Source organism: Crotalus tigris, unplaced genomic scaffold (assembly GCF_016545835.1).
Source record: "Crotalus tigris isolate CLP2741 ecotype Arizona unplaced genomic scaffold, ASM1654583v1 scf7180000024391.5723578, whole genome shotgun sequence".
Classification (NCBI taxonomy): Eukaryota; Metazoa; Chordata; class Lepidosauria; order Squamata; family Viperidae; genus Crotalus; species Crotalus tigris.
This window is the reverse complement of record NW_024100561.1, coordinates 4,977,130-4,993,247: the sequence shown is the minus strand read 5'-3', so window position 1 is coordinate 4,993,247 and position 16,118 is coordinate 4,977,130. Positions and strand designations below refer to the sequence as shown.

At 37.2% G+C, this 16,118-nt stretch overlaps 1 protein-coding gene across 4 annotated transcripts in view; it reads right to left on the bottom strand.

Moving 5' to 3' along the window:
• The window catches only part of ADCY2 (adenylate cyclase 2), a 132,036-nt gene that overhangs the window by 8,614 nt on the left and 107,304 nt on the right, over positions 1–16,118 (bottom strand). For all 4 annotated transcript variants that reach the window (XM_039329247.1, XM_039329248.1, XM_039329246.1 and 1 more), the window contains 2 exons: positions 4,644–4,802; positions 1,715–1,861 (listed from right to left, as the gene is read on the bottom strand). In XM_039329247.1, coding sequence (XP_039185181.1) covers positions 1,715–1,861; positions 4,644–4,802 — 306 coding nt within the window. The remainder of the gene's footprint in view (positions 1–1,714; positions 1,862–4,643; positions 4,803–16,118) is intronic.

The following is a 16,118-nucleotide window of genomic DNA, read 5'->3' as shown; positions in this document are numbered from 1 at the left end:
CACAGCAAATAGCATAATTATAATGTCTACATGTTAATCAAAATAGTTTGGCAATTACTCTGCAGCTGCTAAGGCAGTGAGAGATAGCTCAATGACTTTTTCCCCCCCAGCTTCAAAGTTCTGCTTGCTTGTTGACATGATTAATGTTCTCTGTCTTCAATAACAGCTAAATTAATAACTGCTCTGCTCACTCTCATAGACTGTACCTTTCCAGATTAGTCCCTTCAATGATTTTCTATACCTAAAACATTTTAACTAAGAAAACAAACAAACCAAAGCTTGTTTTTTAAAGAGAATATTCCATAACGTTCATATCATAGTAGATAATGTTTTGGCCAAAGGAAAGAATGGGAAGACATCATTTGTATAGACCAGGGGTAGTCAACTTTGGCTCTTTTATGACTCGTGGACTTCAACTCCCAGAATTCCTGAGCCAGCTTAGCTGGCTCAGGAATTCTGGGAGTTGAAGTCCACGAGTCATAAAAGAGCCAAGGTTGACTACCCCTGGTATAGACCAAGAAAACTAGAATGAAGCTGGAATGAGGCAGAGGTGATTCCCCTGTACCTTGAAGAACTCTTTTAGAGCAGGTTTGGTCACAGGCCCAAGCGCCTTGGAAACTGGCTCTTTCTCTTTTGTCTGTACACTTCTGTACAAAATTATGTAAGATATAGGGAAAATAATCTATCCATCACACAATTAAATAACAGCTCTTTTTGGCCCCCGTCAACTTTATCCCCTTTTTGGCCCCCGTCAACTTTAATTCTTGTCTCCCAGGAACGTACAGAGATATGCACAGCACTCTCTCCACCAATCTTCTCTACAGCAACAATTCCATGAGTTGTGCTGACAGTGTGATTTGAAGTTTAAAGTTAGGCATAGTTACGGATTATGGCCCACGCTGCTTAGATTGGATACCCATTTGTCTGGAATGGTATAGGGTTTTCCGTTTGAGTAGGGGGTTGGACTAGAAGACCCCCAAGGTCCCTTCTCACTCTGTGATTCTGAACCAGTACCACAAGACCAAGAAGGACGAAGGTTTTACTCAAACCTTTTCGTCATTTCCAAGACTTCAGGGGGCTGGAGGGCGATCTTGGACTTAAAAGGTCTAAACCTCTACTTGAGATATAAAAAATTTAAGATGCAATCACTTCAATCAATCCTGGCTGGCGTCAGGCAAGGTGACTTTCTTACCTCCATAGACCTGACTGAGGCATATTTGCACATCCCAATTTTTCCTGGACACCGCAAATTCCTCAGATTCAGTTATGCCCGACGCCACTACAGTACAGAGCCCTTCCATTTGGCCTCTCATCTGCACCAAGAGTATTTACAAAGGTACTGGCAGTGATTGCAGCCCATCTTAGACAAATTCCCATCAGAGTTCAATGCTATCTAGATGACATTCTAATTCAGTCATCATCATGGCAAGGTGCCCAAGCAGACCTCGCCCTAGCCATCAAGGTTTTGCAGGAGCACGGTTTTTCTGTGAATTTCCAGAAAAGTCATACTGTACCAACAACTCGGCTCCTCCATTTGGGCGCAGTTATAGACACATAAAGGTTGAGTAGATATAGTGTTTCAAAGTATATTTCTTGGACAGAATTAATTGACTTAATGGAGTTAAATGCATTCTTGTCTTGGAGAGTGACTAAGAAGACTTGGTTTCAGCATAAGTTCTGGCTCATATTTTAATTGAAGGAACAATATACTTACATCATCAAAGTCAGCTATGATCTCATTTAGAAGCCTGAGACATTCTAAACCTTCTTTGTTAACATCAGATTCTGTATAAAATTCTTTGAAATCTGGAATGGAGGCAAACATGACACAGACGCAATCATACGACTGATGGTATAAATCCTGTTGTTAAGAGACAAATAAGAGACAATGTTATCCACGTTCTCAGAAGAAATCGTAAATAAAATAATAGTAAAGAAAAGAAGGAAAAAGTGCTAATGATTTTTACAAAATTATACAAAGATAAGTTTATATCAACTTTGCATTGCTTCTTGCTTTAGTTTCATCATGTAGATAATCCTCTATCTTAATTGGAGATTGAGAAAATTATATTATTTGGAAGAGTGCAGATTTGACAAATAGGACACTGCTTTGTTTCATCTTTTTAATTAGATTGGAAATGTATGAAAAAGATTCTTGCCAAAGGAAGTCAAAATTATTTACCATCAAGACATTGTTTAGCATTTCCAGCACAGAACGTTGAAAAGAAACTTTGGTCCAAAACCATTTACATATACAGTTCCCACACAGCTGTGCTTCCATATACATTTTAGTGGAGGAACAAAGCCAATGCATCTTAGGATTTTCTGTGTGCATATACATAATTGCCTTTTCCAGTGATATGGCCTAGGCCAGGGGTAGGCAACCTTGGCTCTTTTATGACTCAGGAATTCTGGGAGTTGAAGTCCACGAGTCATAAAAGAGCCAAGGTTGCCTACCCCTGGCCTAGGCCCTAGTGCAAGGGTAGGCAACCTTGGCTCTTTTATGACTTGTGGATTTCAACTCCCAGAATTCCTGAGTCAGCATGGCTGGTTCAGAAATTCTGGGTGTTGAAGTCCACGAGTCATAAAAGAGCCAAGGTTGCCTACCCCTGCCCTAGTGCAAGTAGATTGCTGGTTGTCTGTTACTGTTGCGCAGGCTGCAACAGATTAATAAGACAGATATTGTGTCATGAGACTGCGCCTTAATTCAGAATTCTTTCCAACTAGATAGACATCTGGTGATATTACATTAGCAAGCTTGATAGAGGTCTTCCTAAGCAGCAAGTGAACACTTGGAGTGAAGAAATTTCAGCAGTAAATTATAGGAATATGCAATGTATTTGGAAGGGACATTTCTCAAAGTGCATTGCCAAGAGCATGGTATCTCACTCTAAAGAGTTAATGCATCCCCGTTCTTTGGAAAGCCCCAAGGAATTGCCTTGAAGACTTTTCCTAGTTTTCTATGCTCATATATGTATATGCAAAAGAAAACCTGTTCCAGAGCTGTTAGAAAAAATCAAGCAATTGTGCACCCAAAAGAACGCAGAGAAAACTGCCTCTAAAACAACTGAGTCTGGCCTTCCAAAGCCTGCAACTACTTTAACACTTCAAGGAGGGGAACTTTGCTCTTGTTTTCATACTGTGACAATTGTCCCTTTTGAGAGTTTTGAAAACCCTAGTAAACAAACACTGGATCACTGGAAACTATATAAATAAAACTCTAAATGTCAGGGCCAGGCAAGAGAAAACTGACTGCTGATGGCTGTTAATACCTAGGTTTCAGATGGAAATGAAAACAGGTAGCTGGGAGAGAATTACTTTCCCCACAAAGCAGGTCATCTTCAAAGGCTATAGAAATTCCCAGTGCAACAACAATATTTTAAATTTCAGAGGGAAAAACAGATTTTATCGTTTTAGAAAATGCTAAAGCAGAAAAATTATACTGAAGTGTTGTATCTTGGAAGGATTTTGTTTTAGGAAAACTGTCAGCAGGTGGATGCTTGCTAATGGACTAAAACAGTATTTTTTTTTAATGTTTTCAAGTCAGTTTTATTTTATTTTTTTAGTCTTGGTGACTGCTTGGCCAGATCCCTGCAGTTTTCCTGGCAAGATTTCAGAAGTGGTTTGCATTACTTCCTTCCTGTGGCTGAGGGAGAGTGGTTGGCTCAAAGCCCCCCCTTGGCTTTTTGCCTAAGGTAGGACTAGAACTCACAGTCTCCTGGTTTCTAGACTGGCACCTTAATCACCACACCAAACTGGCTCTGGCTTTATGCCTTTGAGGTGAGGTTTTTTTTTTTACTCTGGGAGACTGCCTGGACAAGTCCTCGCTATTTTCTTGGCAAGGTTTTTCAGAAGTGGTTTGCCTAGCACTGAGAAGGAGTCATTGGCCCAAGTAATTTAAAATATTTTTTACAATTAAAATGGCTAAAATTTGGTACAATTTCAGGATTTTTGCAAGAGACTGTATGGAACTGCCAACTCACAAATGATTTGCTTCTTCCCTCAAGCCAATAGATGATCTTTTTATTGCCTTTGAAGATATATTCTACACCCTGGTTACAGAGCAGTGTCTTTTCAATGCATGTGAGTAATTAATAGAAATGTTATTTTGTGTTAGATTTTGCAAGAAACACAAAGGTTTGTTTTTTAAGGATTGCTTGCGATTATGAGCCCAAGAACTGGTGACTTCAAATGTATACTGTTGGTTCTGTGCAACTTCAAATGCTCACATAGAGACACATGTTATTTATAAATGAACAGATATAAAAGAGGGTCATGTCTCAGTGATTTTTTAAATCCAAATGGTAACAATGTCCTAGAGCAGTGTTTTTCAATCTCAGCAACTTTGAGATATGTGGCTGGAGGAATTATGGGAGTTGAAGTCCACCTATCTTAATGTTGTTGAAATTGAAAAACGCTACTTTAGAGTACCATACTCAGTGTTCGAGTACCAGAAAAAAAATTGCCATATTTTTCCTTTTCAACCCTGTCTTCTCACAAATGGCAAGCAGATATGGAGTTAAGCTATTCTGCCAGTTCTTACTTTCTAGGGCAGGGAATCTACAGTCTGTGGTTTGTCTTTTGCTCTATGGAAATTGATCTGGTCAGTTAACATAAGATGAGATGTAGTGAGATGTACTGACCTCATTCTTCAAGTTCCTTGCCAAGAAATGTTCAGCCACGTGAGCAGGCAGTACATTTTCCAGAAGAAGCCGATTCAAATTCTCCATCGTCTCAATCTCCTCACGTTCTTTTTTGAACTTGTTCTTCCACAGGAAATCTAACCTACAGTAATATTCATTCTGTTACAAAGAGGACACAGAAGTAAAGAAACAATAGGCATCTTGTCCTATCAGATGGTTTTAAAGAGAAATATATATTGTTTATATATACATTCAAGTGATGTTCTTATCCTGATCCATTTAGGGACTGTATCCATTTATCTATATACAATATTATACCACTTCTACAATATATGGCAAGTGCAAGCTGTGTTATCATATCTCAAGCTACAATCTCATATATCAGATAAGAACTGAATGCTTAACTTAACAATATATCGAACAATGTTAAGTCTGAACAAGGAGTCCAATAAAACAATTAAGGGAAAAGAGGAATACACCACTGAGAATACCGAAGGAGGACACTATAGCTGGGTTTGCTTATTACAATAGCCACATAACAAAACAATTCCCTGAGAAAATAGCTAGGTTCTCATAATATGCATAATCCTGAACTACTTAATCCTATTTTAACTTAGCTCGAAGTCAGCCCAGATAATGAGAGATGGTCAAGTATATGAATAAAAACACCCAATGCGAATTAAGATGTAAAGAATCCTTGTAATAATTTGATTTCCATTTGAAAACAAGTAACACAGATTTAAAAATAACTAAAATAATATTAAAAATAATAATAAGATGAGCACAGTGAAAAGTAAGGTGAAACAGAAACAGGATTAAAAATGGGAGAAAATAAATAAAATAGGAAATAGCTACTGATTAATGCACGGTATAAGTAGATATGTCTCTAACACCCTTTTTTCCTGATGAGAGCAACAAAATATGGAGAGTTGTTATTTAAAAAAGTCAATTCCTCCTCCTCCTTCTTGCTTGTTCTTCCTTAAGGATTTTAAATGTATATTTTTTAAAAGGGAAAGCCGCAAGGGGTGATTCAGATCCAATTAAATAATAAGTAAAGAAAGAATCTAGGTCAGACTTTTTGGGGGAGTGATATAATTATCTGCAGGTATTATTATGGTTTGTGGCATAGTCAGCCAGTGTTCAATCTGGATATGGCATTTTTACCCACCTATCGAGTCCTTTCCAAGTTCCCAAGCACTTTATTATTATTAACTACTAAACCAATTTATATAGCCATCCATCTATCCTAGGCAGTGCACAACAGAACTAAAAACAGCTAATAAGTACATCAACAAGTATAAAAACCTAGCTAAAAACTATTATTATTAAAACAATTTATATAACTGTTCAAAGCTAGCTTGGGAAGGAAGCTTGAGAAAGGAAAATCCAATGGAAAATCAGTTTCATATTTCAAATCTTTTCCCAATGTATTTTTGGAACAGTCAGTGAAAAAAATGGAAAAGACAACTACAGGAAATAAAGAGAGACATCTGCATTTTTGAAGTGTTAGTGGAAATATCTCATCTCCCTGAAATACTATTATACTCGTCCTCTCTATTCTGTTGAAATAGCCTGAAAAAAGTTCAAAGAAAATAAGCTTCTGAGGGGATAGGAGCAAGAGAGAATGGAGAAAGCAATTAATAAAAAACAGAAAGGAATGGTGAATAATTTTCTTCCGTGACTCTCATTGATCATAATGAAAAGAAGAAAAATGTCTCTCTAAAATGCAAAGAACAAGGGAAAACATATGGAATGAAAAGGGAGAGAGGCTGCTATTTAATATCCAGCTTTAAAAAAAAATAATGAATGCAAATGATACTGAATCAGAAATTCAGTCACACTTGAATTCATTTAGAGTGACTTTTTTATTTTTGTTGATAGGGAGAATAAAATATGAGTCTTGATATTAATCTATTTGCCAAATAAAAGTAATGACACAGAATAAAGAAATCTACTATTTATATAGTCAATGATAAAAAAGTCTTTCTTCAAAAGAAATGCTTCAAAAATATTTTACTTATTTATAAATCTAGTTTTTAAAGCTGCCCATTTTAAAATGACTCTGGGAACAAAAAATAATGTGATAACTCAAGGACTAATCCACCCAGCACATTAATACAATTTTCCCAAAAGACAAACACTTTTCTGATTCAGCATCTGAGGAAAGAACTAAATCTTTGAGGCCTTTTTGAAGAACAATTCAAACCTCTGGGGAGATGCTATGTTATAGGACAGCACTACTGCAGAGAAGAGATGTCACCAAGGTCCCATCAAATGACACAATTGTAAAGAAGGCCCATAAGGTATTACCAGTTAGAATTGATGGGAGAATAGCTGCCCTCAGATAATCAGAGCCTACGCCATGAAGGCCTTTGCAGGTCACAATCAGCATCTTGAATTGCCTCCTTATAGACAACTAGTGCTGTGCAAGTAGTAGAGATGTCACGTGGCTGTACCAACGTATGCCCCTAAGAGTCTGCATCATCGTTTTGTGAACCGTCTGCAGCTTCCAAATGGTCTTAAGGGGAGAGTGTTCTGCTGTCAGTCCACATGTAGGATGACTAAGGCTTGAGTGAGACAAGATTAATGATTTAGAAAAAGGTGCAATTGGTGTGCTTCATGAATCTGAGCAAAGGCTTCCTACCAAGCTATCGCCTGCTGTTTTAAGCAGAGCTGCAGTTATGTGACTGTGGGAAGCTGCAAATAGCCATAAGAGAAAGAACCTGATAAGTGGTCACATGACTGGAGGGGGATGGGTGACTGTCAGAACTTTGAATCAGGTAAACAACCAATTCTCTCCACCTGCCTTTTTGGCTGCCCTGCACCCTGCCTCGAAAGTCAGCAAGCAGACCCAAAACTATGTGGCTCTGGGGTGTTTGCCATGTCCCAGGAAGCCACAGCTATGCCAGCCCAGTCCCTTTCACCCTTGCCACCCCGTGCTCTGTCATCCCAGACCACCTTTGCCATCTTCTTGCTGCTGCTGCAGATGAGACATTCCCAGCCTCAGTGTTTGATCGGGCTGGGACTGGCTTTATACTGCATAAAAAAGGGAACAGAAAGAAAAGGAAAAAAATGGGTGGAGCCCCAAGCAGCTTTTGAACCGCTGTGCACCCAGATGCCCCAAATGCAAAGTGTTCCTGGGTGGGGGTGCAGCTTGGTTTGTGTTCTGAAAAAGGAAAAAAAAACTGCTTTTGGCTCCCCACCACCCTTTCTTGAGGCACAAAGCCAGTCCCAACCCAGCCCAGCAGCTGGACTGGGCACGCCCTTTCAGCAGCAGGAGCAAGTAGATGGTGAAGGCCAGCTGAGATGCGGAGGGCAGGATGGCAGGGGACCAAAAGAGCATGGATGATGGGAGAGATAAGTGGGTTGGTGGAATTGGAGAACCCCTCAGTTACATGAATAGGTTGCTAAGCACCTGAATTTGACTATGTGGCCATGGGGAGCTGCAATGGCCATAACTTTGGGGCATGGGTTATAAGTTTCCTCGTTCATCACCACCATAACTTCAAGGGGACAATGAATGAATGGTCCTAAGTCAAAACTGCCTATATCTCAGTATTTAAGAGAGGCATCGCAGCTGTATGATGTTTTTTATTTTCCTATTCCCTTTGAAAAGAGATACAGAGAACTAAAATGTAAAATTCAGTATTTATTAGAAGTCACTCGCTTGTAGGCAACAAAGGGAATGCTGAATAGGTTTCTTAAATTCTAAGGACTGTGACATTTCTATGCAGCTCAAAACTCTAAAATCTGTAAGAATAATTTGGTCACAAAAGCAGTCTTCGCTAACACTGCTGTGACAGAAGTAGAAGAAAGTACTGATTAGATTAATTAATGAATGTGACAGTCATATGCTTTGTAAAGAAACCCCTACTTTGATGTTTTCCAGAAGACAATTTACATAGTCAATCACATTCTAAATTAAACACAAGCTATTTTGTCAAAATTTATTCCATTTTAACTAGAAGTATGAAGACATTAAATTTATTGTGTGCAACCATAGACCCCCTACATGAGATCTATTTAGAGAAAGAGGCAAAACCACCCAACTAGTTTTAGTTTAAGTGAACTCCATCTGTTTTATCTAATAATATATTTGAGATATGTTGTTATACCAAGTTATTTCTCTTGTTATATATATATCTTCGGTATTCTCAAACCAAGTTTGTTTTTTAATTGGATTTCTGTGCAACCAAATTCATTCAGACTCAGGGCACCCTAAAGCAAAAGCTCAATAACTGATTGCCTCAGACAGCACCTGAACTGTCCAGACAAAACTGATGAGACATTACGTACCAAAGGCATCAGTTCAAATATGTACCAATTTATATAATACTGAGAAAAGGCTACAAAACTCTACAGTATTTTATTTTATCAGTAAATACTAACAAGCCTTTTGCAAATAGGGCTTAACTGTGAAATGTAATTATTCCAGATCAAAATCAAACAGTAAGGAAGAGAAGGGTCACATGTGCAATTTCAAATAACAAAAAGATACCAGTAACTCTTGTGTGAAAATTTGGACAAAAAAGTATAAATACAGTTAAAATATTCTTGAGGAAAGGAGAGGGAGATTTTAATATTATAATTAAAAAGTAGAGATTACCTACTTGCTCAAATACATTCTCTCTATTCAATGATTGATCAATAATTACAGTTGGATCCACCTAATCTCATATAGTTATCCTCTGGTCCTCAGAAATAAATTTAATTTGATCAGAATGTTCCAAGATAGCTAATATCATTTAGAATTGTTTGATAACAATTTTTAATATCTATGTTCATTAGGTGTGGATCTATAATTTGCAGTGTGTATGACCAAGATCAGACTTTAATGCTGCAGAGACCTAAGCTTCATTGAGAAAAGTAGATTTAAATATATTCTCATAAAAATTACAAATGTAGTGTCCAAAACAATTCTTTAATCTGATACTGTTTGTGTGTGTTTGTATGATGGATGGATGGATGGATGGGGAGGGAGGAAACGAGGGAGAGAGGAAGGAGAGAGGAAGGAGAGAGAGAGAGAGAGAGAGAGAGAGAGAGAGAGAGAGAGAGAGAGAGAAAGAGAGAGAGAGAGAGAAAGAAAGAGAAAATACACAATACCTTTGTGGTATCCAAAGCAGAATAACTAGATTCTGTAGTAGCTTTGTACTTCATATATACTGTGTATCTTTTAAAAGCAGGCATCAGAATTTCATTTTAGTGTGTGCCTTTGTGTACACAGAAAAGTAACAATAATCTAATCTAGTCATCTTAATCTTATTCTCCACAAACTTTTATGGAATCTCCCATCTGTCTCTCAGGGTTTTTCCAAAGGTAATCTAATCTAGTCTAGTCTAGTCTAGTCTAATCTAATAATCTTAATTTTATTCTCCACAAATTTATGTGGAATTTCCCATCTGTCTCTAAGGGTTTTTCCAAAAGGCAATTGGACTTTCTTCATTTTTTTCCCTTTGAAAATATTTTGCTTTTCGTTGAAGAAGCTTCTTATGACTGACAGGATATATATGCTGATAGGATGTATCTTGTTCTTCCCATTGACCTGACTCTTCGGGACCTGACTTATCCTTTGGTGGTACATTGATGTTGCTATTTTGCTTGCCTCCTCGTTGTGGTTCTCATGACACTGTGGGATACCAAGGTACTTGTAGTTGGTCTGAATGTCTGCTATGTGGTCCATTAGAGTTTCACCCCATCTGTTTTAATTACCTTTCCTCTGGTACCATCCAGCCACACTTCTCCATTTGAATGACATCCTAATAGCCTCACTGTAGATCCATATCAGGTGGATTAGCAAGTTGATGTCTCGCTTCCTTTTAGCCTATAGCTTGATGTCATCCAGGTAGAGAAGGTGGCTGATGATAGTTCCATTGCTGAACCTGTATCAACATCCAATTCTTGTGATCATCCAAAGGGATTCAAGTCTATGTAGAACTGCAGTGAAGACAATGCATCACCTTGGTATATGGTGATCATGGCCACTTGTGTGAGCTGTCTTGAATCCTCCACAATCCCACTGAGTTCTTGAGGAAGATGTCTTGTGTCCTATTGACTTTGTATAGTGCCAGGAATTCAAAGTTCCATGTGTGTGGATCTTCACTGAGTCATAGGCTTTTTTGTAGTCAATCCAGGCTGTGTTCAGCTTGGTCTGTCTAGACTTTGAGTTTTGGCCAATTGCTTTATCTATGAGCAACTTGTGTTCTGAGTCTGATTGTTGTCTGTGCCGTTTGGTGCTGTGCTAATGTACTGGCCCATATAGTCATGTAGTGTAGTGGCCATGATATAAGTTAGGACTTACTATGTTGTGGGAAGGCAGGTTATTGGCTGGTGCTATTCCCTTGTTCAGGTTTTTCATGATCAACACTGACCTTCCTTGTGACAGCTAGTCTGATGGGAGTCTACTGCTAGCAGCTGGCTCATTAGTCCTGCTGGGCATTCATGTACTTTTTTTTATTTCTTTAGCCAATTGGTTCTTTTAGTATTTCTTTTGGCTCTATTGGTATTTCTAATGTACTATATGATGGTACATCTCCACTGACTCCTGCTAATCTGACTTGAAGGTTGACTGTAGCTTGTTAATCCATGATTTTACATCTCAGTTTAGCTGCTGTGCTCTGTAATGGAGGGGTGACAATAATGTTCCAGCTTCAAGTACCAGTGGCACATGTACTTGTTCTTCTGGGTCTTCTTGGGTCTGGGATGCAATGTTAGTTGATCTATCTCAGGTGAGCAACTTCCTCTTCACTATGTTGAAATGTTGGGTAACAAGCTGTTTTTCAGTGTGGATGTACTGTAGGTATTCTGTCCATCTATATTCTGTCCATCCTCATACATTTCATATATCCCTTCTCATACTACTACAATAATATTATTGTAGTAGTATTCCATTAATTTCAGGTTCTCTTGACTCATCCATGTATGACTTGTTCTTGTAGCGCATTTATAATCAGATTGTCTTGGTTTCCCAACATCTCATGTGGTCTTGTTAACTTGGGTTTGGTGGAATCTGGAGCTGAAGAACTTAAAAAACTGGCTAGTCTGATATTGTTGGAAGTGCTAGAAAGTAGACCCTTCCTAAAGCTTGGAGTGCTTATCTAGTCGTTCTGTAGCATGTTCAGATAATTTGGCAAGCTCTCTGTGCAAACATGGAGTGACATAAGCCAGTAAGACTTAGTTTGTGTCACTCTCATATCCAAAGTGGGATGTGTATGTGTCCAAGGACAAAGGTACAACTTAATAAGGCAGGTACCAGCTGGGATTCAAATCCCGGCCTCCTGTATCAAAGGGTGGTGCTCTAACAACACTGTCCAAACACTGAACAGGTTGTAATATATGTATTAAATATTGTGAGACAAAAATGATTTTCGAACTGAAGAATGTGTGTTGTAATCAACAATGATGCAAATTCTACATAGACAGTCTTTGATTAGCAACCATAGTTAAGATTGGCAGCTCCATTATTAAGCAGATTGGTCACTAAGTTCTGCGAGGGGGGAGGTAAAAAAAAAACACCAAGTCAGACACGGGAGGGATTGCCTACAAAAAATGCTTGCTTCTTGTAGAGCAGAGAGATTGCTTAAACAAGCAAGGGCAGGGGGAGTGATTTCTGTAGACAATTTCCACTTTGTCTGACCTGTTTCCCCCCCTTTACACATTGGAGAGAAATGGAGGAATATACTGTGCTATTTGCTCAAGCATCACCACACTCCTTTCAATGTGTATTCTCATTGTGTTTGCATTTATTCGCTTGTAATTCTTTCCTCTTTAATCTTTCCACTTGCAAGGGGAAAAAAAGAAGGAAAACAACAGATCAGGTATGGGACACTGACACTAATAGCAATCATGTGACTGAGAGATGCTACAAACATTATAAAAGGCAGGCATTGGTCATAAAGATTTTTTTTCAGCACCATTGTAACTTGGAACAGTTGCTGAATGAGGCGTTCAGTAAGCAAGGACTGCCTGTAACTGTCCACGAACCATATTAAATTCTAAAGCTCAATGCAATATAGCAATAAGGTCAAACCTAGGAGGAATGGGAGAGAATTATAGTCTCTATCTACTAATACCAAGATTGCAAATTAAAACACTCCATTTGCCTAGTCTCTGTCTTTGAGAAAGAAGAGGCCACTTAAAGCTTAATAACATATTTCTTTGCAGTATTCAATTTTCCAAAGTGATAAAAAGACTTTCAATTAGGTAGTACACCCTAAGAACAATAATTGAGTAGGCTACAGGAGAACAATATCTTGATCAAATTCAACAGCTCAATAGTCTTTTGCTACTTCCTGCTGGCCATGTAAGGTTTTCCTTAGTTTTGTACTACACTAGAGCAGAACAAAGCCATAAATCTGTCATAGTTCTAAGCAGCTATAGCAAAAAGAATAGTTCTGAAAGAAAACACAATGAAAACAACAGTGACCTTAGAAAGACATGCACAAAATTCGTAACTGTACAAGAAATATACAATATAAGTAATATGAATGGTATTCAGAAAAAAAGAGCTCAAATATTATTAAAATTTATTTCTTCTATTATTTAATATTTATTTAAATATTTATTTATTAACTTTATTTAACATTTATTATTAATATAAATTTATTTCTTTATATTAGTGAAATTGATTGAAAATAGATACAAGACTAGCAAATCTTACATTCTAACCACAATATATAATTCCCCTACATTTTTTCTATCAGTTCTCATTTCCATTTGATAAAAGAGAATTTGCTGTTGAAGTTTTTTTTTTAAAGTATGAATGTCAGCACATTTCTTAGGTGTTCTTTCTAGTTGTAAAGTGATCACCCTGTGTGTGTGTGTGTGTGTGTGCGCGCGCGCGCGTGTGTGTGTGTGCAGATGGCCTGTCTTTCATGTTTAATAATTTCTCCAGTCCCTGGTTCCCTATAATTCAATTAAATTCCAAGGAGCTAAGCCCATCATGCTTTTTAAACTGAAAGTTTGGGTAGTCTTAAATGATAAAAAAATGTCTAGTAACAGCAATGCCAATGGTTGCATCTTACATACCACTTCCATCAAGAAAGCAAGCTCAAATACATCACCAAGAGAAACTGAAATGAAATATTCAACCATCTTGACAGTGATGTAGGGCATCAGTAGCCTCTTTTCACAAGATAAAGAATATTGTATTTTGCAAGGCAGATTTGGACTACGGATCAAAATGAATAAATAATTTCAAAATTCTATACTATTGTTGAGGTGATGATGATGATGATTTCTTCATCTAGAAATATAATTCTGGAATAAGTGCATCTTTAGTCTCATCTGTTAAGGAAAGCAGGTTCTCCTCAGGTTCAGGTGCTAATTATAGTTATGACTTATGAACGGTTACAAATTGGGCCATCTTGAATATCTAGGTCATGTACAATAAAGTTTCAGAATAGGCTTTAATAATACAAAATATATCAAGGAGATTTTTTTCCTCAATTCTGTATCTATCATAAAAATGAACATTGCAATATCTTAGTACCTCATTGTTACTTTAGGCTAAATTACTGAGGAAAACAGACACCTTCTCTTCCAATCCTTATTAGATGTTTATAAAACAGCACCTAATGGAATTACTAAAAATAGAAAACCAATTTATCTAAATTACTGCAATAAACAGGATATTTTTAAGAAACAGGAAAGTGCACAGCCCTGGTAGTTTCAATTTCAAATCAGTGTTAGAATGCTATGGGAAAAAAATCTTTGTTTAATTATACAATTATGGAATGGAATAACTGCAATGAAAATTGAAATTTGGATTACCTGATTGTTTAGTTGTACAATCAATACAGATATTCCTCATGTAATGATGGCAATTGAGACTAGAATTTCTGCTGCTAATGGGGATTACAATGTCACATGTCCATATAATTTAGCAATAGCAATCCCTGTAGTCCCTGTTGCCATTGTTAAACAAAGATTGTGAATTGTCAAGGGAGACATCTTTGCAACTTCATGCCAGCTTCCAACAACCAAAGTCAATTCCTTTCAGGGCTAAGCTATAGTTTATCTAACAGTTGTCCAATATCCTTTTCGAGGCCATCTCCATCTGTAAAACAACCCATACTTTTTTCCACCCAGTCCATAAACCAATTTATGCGTTGCCTTTTATTCTTCATATTTCTCTTTGCTCTATTTGAGGATCTCATGAACTCCATCCAACCACAGCTTTCTAAGTATGATTTTCAACCTATGATTTTTTTCTTTCATGTATCTATTTGCTGATTTGATCCTCACTCTTTCTCGCTATATAACCAAACCAATGAAATCTTCTTCCTTCAAAATGGTTGTTTCTTTCAATATAATTTCTTTTAATTATTTTTAATCTATATTCACTTATCAATCTATTCATTCCTAATCACCTCTTTTTTTGGTTTACTATGTATATATCCCCATTGGATGTAACATAGTTCTCCTAATTGGCCACACCTAACATTTCTCCTGAAGTAACATACCATACTCTCGCTCCCATCCAATATACACACTTAAAAATGTATTATTACTTCTTGATTGTTAGTCTATTGTTAATCTTAATGTTATTCTCTACTCATTTGGGTATTGATTGCTGGGGAGTGGGTGCTTTGATCTTTTTGTTTCCTTTTCTGGCATTTTGATTATCTCTTTTAAATGGTATGTAGATGTTGTTTATCTTTACAGGCCTGTTGATGGCTGGTTTGTCTGAGAATTTAATTTAATATACTTTAAATACTTGTTAATTTCAAAATAGATGGACAACCTTAACCATAGTTTCAACACAGTAACTGTGAAAAAATGCTAGAGAATTCCTAGAAGTATGCCACTCAGACAAATCATATATCACAATCAAGAAGTAAACAATACCCTAATCAAGGAACCACCAGCTCAGACAAACAAGCTAACATTAAACAACAGTGTAATCAAATGAAAGCATATCCCACTTCCTTTAGCAATGATGATGTTAGCTAGTTTGGTAATGAAACATCTGCAAGAAAACAACCAAGCTCAGAGAACACCAACAAACCCACAGTTCCTTCTTTTGCCTTCTGTATGCATGAATAGACTTAAATGTAAATCATGTATTTGAAAGAGGCAGACCTTTTTTTAAAACTGATATCCATCAATCACATCTTATTAATTTGTGAGTCTCTGAATGGCCCAATAATTCTACTATGCTCTCTCATCTTGTTGCTATCCAACCGTTCATTACATTTAATAGAGTAACTGTATTCTTTTAGCTTTCATTCATTCAGAATGTTGTACAAGTTTTTGAAAAACTAATTTCTGATACTTTTATTATCAGAGTATAGCACGGAAGCACCATTAAACTTGAATTCCTACTTGTATGCACACTTATAACATAGATGACACCAGGAAATATTTTCTAAGATAATGTTCTTTCATTCATAGTTAAACCTACAGCTTCCCTTCCCTGCATTTATTCAATTTAGCTCCATAAGATCAGGTATTACACATTTCCCCTTTCTCTTAGTT